General features: G+C 36.8%; 1 protein-coding gene across 1 annotated transcript; it reads right to left on the bottom strand.

Moving 5' to 3' along the window:
• Positions 1-313: 313 nt before the first annotated feature.
• On the bottom strand, positions 314-10,657 carry LOC109033235 (uncharacterized). The gene is made up of 3 exons (XM_019045765.2): positions 10,459-10,657; positions 7,762-8,084; positions 314-5,228 (listed from the first exon to the last, which is right to left on the bottom strand). The coding sequence occupies exons 2-3, from the start codon at positions 8,047-8,049 to the stop codon at positions 2,586-2,588; spliced, it is 2,931 nt and encodes a 976-aa protein (XP_018901310.2). The 5' UTR covers positions 8,050-8,084; positions 10,459-10,657; the 3' UTR covers positions 314-2,585.

The raw sequence follows: 10,657 nt of genomic DNA, 5'->3' as shown, positions 1-10,657 counted from the left end.
AGGCATCTATCTGCAAAGAAAAACTAATGGCCATTGGCCGTAATGGCGTTGTTTCTAAAATGAGCCAGAAATTGCTGTTCTTAGGTGCAAAATGTAGTCTAATCTACAGCAAATTGAAAGACAATTTTCGAGCGAAATTTTGCAGCATTCCAACACATTTAAGTGCCACTAACTTGCATCGTTTCAAATCTTGTGTAGTTAAACGGGTGCATCAATAATATGCAAGCTCCATAATTTTCAATTGGATGTTCTGATGCTAACTTATCTACTTATTTACAGTGGGTTTACGGAGCCATTCATAAAGAGAAAGTACTTAACTAGCAAAAAAAATATTTATTACATTGAACTCATGAAAGAAAGAATGAACAAATATTGACAGGCGAAATTCCAAATATTATTAAGATAAAGAAAAATGATGAGTATAAAAATACCGCCGTAAAATAAGTCTAGAGCTTATGAAAAAATCATGACACAAAAAATGAAGGTGTATCACTAAATATTCTAAAGAAGAATAGGGAAAAAGTAAAAGAATTCACAGGAATTATGAACTAATTCACTACACCTCCCCCAAGAACAAAAATGATAAAGTTCAAAAAAGGCAAAAAATGATGAACATAAGAAAAAAGTAAGGTGCAGAAGAGAGAATTAGCTTCACAAAGTACTTCACATATTAAATTACTAATGCAGTCAAAAAGGAATAATTTGAAGCACCTTCTCTGCAAAATTTGTCGTTAGAATTTAAATAGTGAAAACAAAAATGTTGAAATTAACTCCAGACTGAGGAGTATAATAAAACGGACAAAAAAAAACCTTCAACAACAATTATTAAGACAGATAATGTTCATTAAAAATCTTTCTTTTAAAATTTTACTTCTACTTTGTCACTTCAACACATTACTACACTTAAAAATAAAAAAGAGAAGACAAATTTTAGTGCTTGAAGGTCTTCATCAGTTCTCTGTTAGTCATTGTCAAGCTAAAATAAAGAACATTTACAGAATTACAAAGATTAACACAAGTTTAGAGTTGTAATATTCTTGAGTTCAAATTCATATACTTAGAAAGAGGAGAAAAATTAACACATTCAACTGGAATCAGCCTGTTTACAGTAGACATAGCCCAATTTTCTCTGATGTTTTATTATCGGAGCAGAAAATTAATTAATATTTTGTGTGGATATTCTTCATGATCTCGAACGATTCGAAAATAGTTTAAAGATGTGAAGCAGTTTAGTTCCCTGATGAAAAATAAAACATAAACAAAAATTCAGCTATATAAAATGTTGTTAGACTGATTCCGATAAAATTCTTCTACATAGTCCGGAGGTATATCATACACAGTTGGTCCAGACTTTTAAAAGACCGGCAAGTATCCCATCAGGCATGAGAAATTTATCACTAATTTAGACAAAAATTTCCTGTATTTAAAAATGAGATTACTTGGTATTGATAATGACAATGGAGTAGTCAAAAGATGAAACTTTACCTAGATATTTCAAAATAGATAAAACAGAAAATGATCGCACTGGTCCAAAAATCTTAGTCGGAAATCAACACAGATGGGGGTCTATCGAAAAAAGTTGATGAAATCATCCACCATTACAGTGCATACCATGGTTTCACCTACAGCAGCCTCATTGGCAAAAGATAGATAAAAGCTCTGCACGGAAAAAATTAAATTGCTGATTTAACAATTCAATTGCTAAAAAAAGTGACTGCAATGTTTCAACGTAGATTTTACAACAAAAAAATGCTACTTTAACCACTATTGTAAGCTAATTTAACTACAGGTGTGGTTAAAGTAGCATTTTTGTGTGGTGAAATCTACATTGAAACATTGCACTTTTTTTAGCAATTGAATTGTTTTATCAGTAATTTAATTTTTTCGGTGCGGTCACTTAACTATTAGTACTGATAAGACCATGGTGGAGGAAATCATGGTATGGAATGAGAAGACATTGGAGGATGTCATCAACATGGAATTGCGAACTGCGCTTGGAGATACAACAGTGAGCAAAATGGTCATAAATTATTAAACCTTAAAAATAATTCACAAAAAAATATGATACATGAAAGAAGGGATGAAAATAAAGAATTGAGCACGAGTAACAAGTAGAATGAAGTGTTTGATAAATAGGAAAAAAATAAAAAGAGGAGACGATCATCAGAGAATCCTAAAATCTCTCTCTTCTTGTCATATTATGAACACATACTTGCTGCAATAAGGAGCATAACTTAATCACAGGGGTTAAGGGTTTACTTGGAACAAAGTACCATGAGTAATAGGAAATAATTACAATATTATACTAAAAGTAACATACACTTCAGATGAATTCATTTTACAGAGTTATCAATACTGAGTTTTTAATTTCGAATTCTTCAATTTTTAAAAGCTAAAGCATGACTTTAGAGGAATTCAATGTCACATTTCAAGCGATACAACTACAGGCACTAAAGGCATAAGAAAACATCAAACCGTGAAAGGGATACGGAAAGGTTGTACTTTACAAATATTTAGTCAGGGAATTGGAGGGAGTTGACTGGAAAACCCAATTTGAGGAAAACAAAGAAAAACCTTAGGTATTACTAACGCTGCAAACAAATACCTCCTCCTTTTCCTTCCAAACTCTTGTATACTTCAACATTGTGAATAGCTTTATCATTGTAATGGCGAAGTGGTTGGAGCATAGGAATACCTGAGAAAAAGTCTGACGAACCTGAATTCTTAGTATCCCTATTTAATAATGCTTTGCCTTGACACTCTGCTTTGGCACAATAAAATTTTACTCTACCATTTTGCGTTACTTGACATCCAAAATCTTGCAATGAGCCCGACTGAAATCTGCAAATGCAGCAGACGACGTTAATTTTTGGGGGATTCTTCAACTTGGTAAAATTATAATCATTCGTGGCATAGTCGACATAATGTTCAATGTTGAATTCCTTTCGACATATCTTACAGTTTTGCCATTTACCCGGATGTTGATTCTCCCAATGATGATGGCAAATAGTGTACTTCCTGTGATTTCTGATGCAACTGACTCTTAAGAAAGACCCTAGTTTGTATTTGTACTCGTCGTCACAGATCCAGGTATTGCAACAATCGGTTTTCACAAGGTTGCGGGATTTACTACACAGCCCGCAGCATGGTGGACGTTCAATGAAGTACTGTGCCACTATCTCTTTCTCTTCAGGTCTCAAACGTAAATTGCACAAGGCCTCTTTGTGCTCCTGCATGAGCTTGTACACATCGGGATACGCAATTCCATCCTTGTTTTTGACGATCAGAGCACCTAAACTTCTTAAAAAGAACTCCACAATAGTGTTCAATTCTAAAGCTTTCGCTTTTCCCAAAATTTTGATGAAAACTGCTAGCTCTTTCTTTGTTTTGCCAAAGACAAAAAACATAAATTGGCGAGGGAATAATTTTAACATTACTGCTACTTGATCTCTTGATAGATGGGGCGCAGCTTCTGCCAGAGCGCCTATCGCGGATGGCTCATCGACCACAAACTTGTAGGAGAGCAGTGCCTCTTCGACAAATTTCATGAGATCTTCATTATCACGAAGAATAATGGAATCGAAAGTAAAGTCCCCTTCGCCATTGGCAGAGATAGAACTTGGAGCGATTGATTTGAAAAACGGAACCAACTTACGAACTCGAGTTCGATTGTCCCATAAAACCGTTACCAACGGTAAAATTTTCCTGTCAGGGTCAGATGAGACTTGCAAGTCAGTGATGAACGTTCCACTTAACATTGTTGCGAGTGCTTGGATACCTTCATCAGTAATTTTATTGTTTTCTAGATTCAATCGATAAAGCGGGCCGGATTTGAGAGCACAAGTCAAGGCCTCCGCTCCCTTATCAGAGATCATATTATCAGTTATCTGTAGATCCAAAATTTTCGTTTCACCCAAGGCCTTCCCTAATCTTTGGGCTCCGTTATTATCAATTTTGTTTCCGCACAACTTGAGGTGTGTAATTAGCGTATCTTTCAGAGTGTTAGCTAAAACAACAACATTCATTCCAATCAGACAGTAACTAAGATCCAAATGTGTGAGAAGCGTGTTCGGAAGGCTGGTCGCAAGGATAGCACTATTCTTTTCAAAGTAGGAATGACTAATGTCCAAAAATTTTAGAGCAGAGCCCTTGACACCATCAAAAAATTCTGCAACGAGTGAACCCTGCTGTGTTCTGGTAAACCCACCTCTCAACACTAGCCGTTCGAGCTTTGAACCTTTGATTCCTCCGCTGAGGATCAACATCGTTTCTGCAGAAAAGTTGTTTTCAGAAAAGTCAACCTCCTTGATTTCTGTTTCTTTGATAATATTTGTAAATTCTGATACGGTTGGTGACCCTAAATAATTTTTACTTAGAGTTATTTTTGTCACTTTTGAAGATTTCAGACATTTCATGAGGTCCTGACCCATTTTATCAGCTAGATTACACTGATGGAGATTTAATTCAGTTAAAGACGTATTTTTCAGGAAGTCAGGTAGAGAGAACATGGCATAATCGCATATTGTATTTTGAGCAAAATGTAGTACAGAGAGGTACGAGTCCTTCAGACAACTTCCAAGAATATTTGTTCCAACAGAGTCATTTTTTGTCAAGTTCAGTTCTTTCAGTTTAGAAAAAACCAAAGCTCTTGACAAGATAGTCACCCCAATGTCCGATATTTTATTCTCAGAGAGATACAGCTTTTCCAATTTGGACCATCTTAAGGTCTCGATCAAAGGTCTTAGGTGTTCATCTTCAATATCATTACAGCACAGATACAATTCAGTGAGTGATGTTTTGGGTAAATTAGTAAACAACTCAAACAGTGGAGTGCCAGTGCTGTAGCCTTCAATACTTCCTATGCCAGTTTGATCAATCCAAAGATGAGAGATTGAAGTTTGAGGCAAAACAGAGGCTAGATAATGGCCACCTTGGCTGGTTAGGAGCGAGCTACCTGTCAACCTGAGGTGCGTCAGTTTTGAATTGATGATGTGCTCAAAAAGCGCCTTTGCTGAAGACTCGAGATAGGCCTCTGAGAACGAAACTTGTGTCAGGTCTAAGTTTGTTACCTGCGTGTTTTTCAGTGCCTCCATCAAGACTAAAATGTCCAAGACTCTGAGTTGGCAGCCTCTGAAACTCAACGTATTCACCTTCGAATGTTCCAGCTCTTTGATGAAATCTGGCATTCCCCACTGGAGATTGGAATTTTCAGCTTTGAATTCTGTTACCTGAAAGAGCAAACCAATGGGAATGATTAATATTACCTTTGTTAAATATCCAGCGACAAGAAATAATTTTGCTAAATCTGATAATTTATAATAAAAATAGATAGTTCGTAATACATGTTTCAAATTTCATTAGAATGATGATAATATAACTCGAAATTTGCAAACTTTCCGATGAATTTTGTCTGTTAAGATCAAATAACTTGCTAGTACTAAAAAAAGGCACGGCAAACTTTCTGTGGTGTTTCTTTGAGTTGGTTGAGAGAACAAAATTTTGGGTGTGGCTCTAATTTCTCCCATTGGATTTCAACCCACGCCTCTGGGAATAAAAAGAAATGAATGGGCTCATGGTACTTTTCAGATTCAGAATATCCTGTATTTTCACTATGAGTTTCATGTGAATGTCTGATTCCGCATATCAACTGTAAAACTGCAAAAATGCGAATCTCAGTTATGGTGTTTCAAAATCTCCACTTCTATTTTATTTCTTAAAGAGGAGATTGCATCAACATTAGGGCTTAAAATTTTCATAGAATATTCTTTTCATAGAAAAGAAAAACTATTGAATTTTCAAGAGGTAATATTTGGCCGTTTTCCAAGTTAAATATGAAGTATGACAGGAAGTGGGCAACGATAAAAAACAAGAAACATATTTTTGCAGTTTCAGCACTGATATGTACTTTGATCGGCATTTTCCTTTTCAATTCTTTGAGTTATTTTGTTCTTAACTGTTTTGATAACCATGGCATAAATTTTCACACAACTCTCATACAAGATGTATCCTTAGCCAATGTGAATACTGAATTAGATGGTCTAATTCCAGCTGATCTGTCGGAGTCCAGCAAAACCGAACTAAATCAAATTCAGAGTTTTCAAAATCGGTCAACTTCTTCTTTACCCTAAATAAAACTGAATGTATGGTACATTAATGAAACTTACAGGAATCGCTGTACTTAAGATAAAAGATCTTTGGGTGGAAAAATAAAATCTGTTCTAACTTTGGGGCATTTTCCAGAAAAAGGAAAAGTTGTTTAATTTTGAAAATACTGTGATGGACTGGTTCCTTTCCGCTAAATGCTGTTCTATTCTGACTTATACACTTTGATGTAAAGATGAAAAGCGGGAAAGTTGTTCATAAACTGAAAGTTTAGCATCTGGAGACTACTTGAAATTCACTTTTTTTCTCACAAAATTGTATCATTTTGACACAGGAAGGAAAAGTAGGGAAGTACAATTTGAGCTTCCACACTTTCACAAGCCCACTTGCTGGCTTTACTTACTTTCCTTACATGCTTTACACAAAATAACCCGCCAATTTCCAAAATGATGACCTTTCCTTTTTTCCTTTGACTTCAGACTTTCAGAAGAACTTTATTTACCCTATTTTTTCTGATTACAAGATTTTCCTGGCCACATTGCATGAGCGGCCCAGATGAAAACTGATAAAAATAAACTAATTTAAACTGACCCTTTCCAAAACTGATCCGATTGAGTATGCGATTCGGGGGAATTATCTTTCAGAGGTTTCAGATGGGGCATCTTCCACTTATTGCTAGCTGCTAGAGCCAAAGATTACTTAAGTTGTTCTTCTGTACCTACCATTTTTTTAAAGATAATTGAAGTCTCCAAAAATGTATTTTAACTTCAAAAATCATGTTTAATTTAAACTAATAAAAAACTGGTACATGATTAGAGTAAATAAGGGTAACTTTTGGCTTCCTCATCCAAAACAAGGTGAGTGTGACCCCATCTGGCACCTGGTAAAAAAATTTTACCCCTCTTTCCAGATTAGACACGAAATAAATAGTTGGATCAGTTTAAACAATGGTATGCAGACTAATTTATTATGCCATTGGACCTGAAAAGCCTAACTATTGTTAGCAGCAGGGGAATTTGTCAGACATGTGGCACATGATAACTGATATGCTTTCGGCTGCTAAATCTGAAAACGACCATGGTTTTCCTCTACCATGAGCCAGTTATGCAGAAAATTAAGGGTGATGAGGAACCCAGATCATTTTGGGACTGACAGCTAAAACTTTAAAAGCCATAACCGAACACATGCTTAACATTTTAAAAAAAAAAAATTGTTTGCAGACCGATGTTGTTTGTCACAAAGTCAATGTTCACCTCTCACAAGGGTTTATTTCTGAAGGTCATTTTCTGAATGCCAAATTGTCTGTGTTATTCCGAAAATTTTTCTTAGGTTCCACAAGGACAGAGGAGACAGAATTTTGCGTTGTTCCAGCGACCAAAACTTAGAATTTTTACTGGAGTTGGAGTTGAAAACTCCAAAATTACCTGCATTTTCAGGATGTTTCCCCCATATTCCTGAATTGGGGATACTCCCTATTACAAAGACTCCACAAACTAAATGAGCAGATTTTGAAACTCACTCATATCAAAAAGAAAGAGAACTGTGACCTTTAAGACTAAGAACTCAGGAATGAAGTCTTCCTGCGAAAAAAGAACTACAGGGCACAAAATGTGAGGAAAAATATTTAATCTTGTTGAGAGTAATCTAAAGTGTAAGTACCTGTGAATCTGGAAGAAGATTGAAGATAGTTTTCATTTGCGCGGTTTCCAAGCCCAGGTTTCCAAGATCGATTGTATTTAAGCCAGTTTCAGTGGTGCATGCTTTGATGGCATGCACCAATGGTGGAAAATACTCAGCAAAATAATCCGGATGTTTCATTTCCTCCCCTTCAGTTTGTCCATCTCTTGAGCTGCCACCGGTTGCTTGAGAATCCTGAGATTTTGGAAGCTGCTTTTTTTTTGGCTGAGAGCTGCGGGGTTTTCGAAGAGCTGATTTCTTACTTGCCATACTTGAAGGAATCCAGATTAGGTCAGAATAATATTCTGCAAGGAAAAAAGAGGAATTAACTGTTTCATCCATTCAAAAAACCTGATTTAATTTGATAAGAGAAATGTTCAGCAGGGATTCAAACTTTTTCATTTTGAATGAATGATTTTTATTTGCACAAATAAAACTTTACATAGGAAACACTGCCAGAAGCAAAAAGAACTTGTGGAGCAAATTGAACAGACACATTTTACGAATAGAACAATGGAAAAAACAATTGTCTGAGTCCCTGACATTTTTTGTTACACCGACTCTGAAACTTCAGAATGGACCACTAGACAAAGTACAAATTTAAGCAATCTGATACATGCTTCTTAACCACAATTTTATGTAGAACACGATTAACGCACCGAATATTACTGAAACTTACTCCTATCAAAGATATCAACGTTTATATTTTACATTGGTTACGAGGAATTTGAACTGCCCGCTCACATGAAACTCAAAGCTCTACGTGAGTCAAATCGCGCAGTACAACGGTTTCAGCAAGCTCCTCAATCGAGCAATATTCATTTTCCACCATGTGTTGTTCAAACTATAGGTAATTTGCTACAGCTGAGCCAAAGCGTTAAAATTGAGGTCGCGAGATTTTTAAATCGCAGATACTGTCATGATAACGTTTAGCGCGCGATGTGAATCACGTAGAGCATTGAGTTTTCATGAGCAGGAGGTTTGAATTTACGCATCAAGAATCGTTACATATCTTCGTAAGGAGTTGATTTAGGTAATTTTCGTTGTGCGCATCGTGTTTTACGTGAAATTTTGGTTAAGAAACATGAATTAGAATGCTGAAATTCGTACCTTGTCTAGTGGTCCATTCCCTGGTCTTTTTTCACCTTTAATAAAAATTGCCACTTAGATTTTCTCATTTTCGCTGCACTTATTGCTGGACCCCAGATGAAATCTCCACTTCAAGAGATCAAAACTGAGGAGAAGCCTTTCGAAAGTTGTTCAGGCTCTGTTGATTGGCAACAGCTGAGGTTACTGTACAAGGACCTGAATTCCGACCTACACACATCATGTGGACTGCCTACCAGAACTTGAAAGTAGGTATGTTTGATACCCACGAGTACCAGCTCAACATCATTTAACCCTTTATCAATACTTGCTGCCTGAGGATACCTGTCGATGGTGTAAGTCCGCAATCACATAACTCGGTTTGCGACATTGCAGACTTCCTGTCACACTTAATTTAATGAACGGAAAACTACTCAACAGCAATTCCATAAGACTGCTGTGATTTTTCTTCTCTGTGCAAAGAAAATTCTGCAAATACTTCAAGGAATTATGTCAATTAGTTCTCCTATAAAAAATAACATACAGGCAGAGATTTTCAGACACTGCAAAGGAGATATGTGATTGCGGACTTACGCCGTCGCTATGTCACTAGCCTGTTTCAGATAAGTTGTCTTTCCAGCAGTTTACATAGTGACCAAATTCCATACAACAAAAAAGGACAAGTCATATTTAAGAGGCTCTTGGAACGAACCTTACATAGACCATCACTGTCTTCAGCAGCGATATTCATTCCTTATGCTAAGTATGAACCCTCATGCAAACTCCTCCTGGAGCTTCTTACAGAGCAGCGGAAATACATCAGGAAGGAAAGATGTACATCCTTCTGAGGTGGAATGTCAACACCATCAATACTAGTGATCGTTTTCAGTGCTTAAGTATCCGTGATCCCAAGTGCGCCTATGCCTGACACCTGTGCTATATCTGTGCCTAAGCTCTCTGACTCAGCTTATGCAAGCCAGTGCCACCAGTCCCATCAACAAATCTTCCCTGGATAAGGAAAACTTTTCCCCATTTACTATCGATCCGTCCAAGTATAGGGAAAGTCTGCATAGTAGGGATAAATCCGTAAGCCTGGGAACACTGGTTCTGATTGAGCTACATATGCTTGACTAATTCCCTTGATCTTCTCTCGATCTCACTTCATCAAACTGAGAAATCGCAGGCAGATGAACCCTTCAACTATAAGTACCTGGGAACATGTCCTCCATATGGCAAAGCTGAGGGTGTCTGAGAAACTGTGATGAGAAGGATGAGAAAGACAGATGGCACACCGTTTCAGTGAGATTAAATGAGCGTCACTGATATAAACATGGAAAGCGTGAGTACAACATCAAGCCCCATATCTTTAGAAAGTTAGTGGTTGGTGAGAGACGGAGAGACACTCGATTCGGTGACCTGATCTGGTGTTGGCTCGGAGGGATTCGAGATACTTACATGGAAAACACAGAGAATGAGCTTTCCTTGTGGCAAACGAGGTGATAAAGATATAAAACAACGAAAGTTAAAAGAAAAAGAAAGTTCTCTCCACTTTGATCACTGGGAAAACAAAAACAACACCACCGTAAATATTACCTTCTATGCTTCTGGATACTTGAGGTGGACAATAGTCAAGATTCTGGCATTAAATCTGCTTACGCTTGGTACAATTTCACGGGTTTCAGCAATTCACGTTTACGAGATCACAAAGAATCAGTAATTCAGTAACCACATTCACATTCCACGAGCACGAGGCAGGAGGTTGAGGAATGCAGGAAAAACAAAACAACACAGG

The sequence above is a fragment of the Bemisia tabaci genome, chromosome 9 (genome assembly GCF_918797505.1).
Source record: "Bemisia tabaci chromosome 9, PGI_BMITA_v3".
Lineage (NCBI taxonomy): Eukaryota > Metazoa > Arthropoda > Insecta > Hemiptera > Aleyrodidae > Bemisia > Bemisia tabaci.
The sequence above is the reverse complement of the archived record's forward strand: the minus strand, read 5'-3'. Positions and strand labels throughout refer to the sequence as shown.

Excerpts from the sequence above, each read along its gene's own strand:
- LOC109033235 (XM_019045765.2), bottom strand. The coding sequence starts at position 8,049 with ATGGCAAGTAAGAAATCAGCTCTTCGAAAACCCCGCAGCTCTCAGCCA. Across the intron at positions 5,229-7,761 it reads ATCTTCTTCCAGATTCACAG|GTAACAGAATTCAAAGCTGA; the intron begins GTACTTACACTT and ends TTGCTCTTTCAG.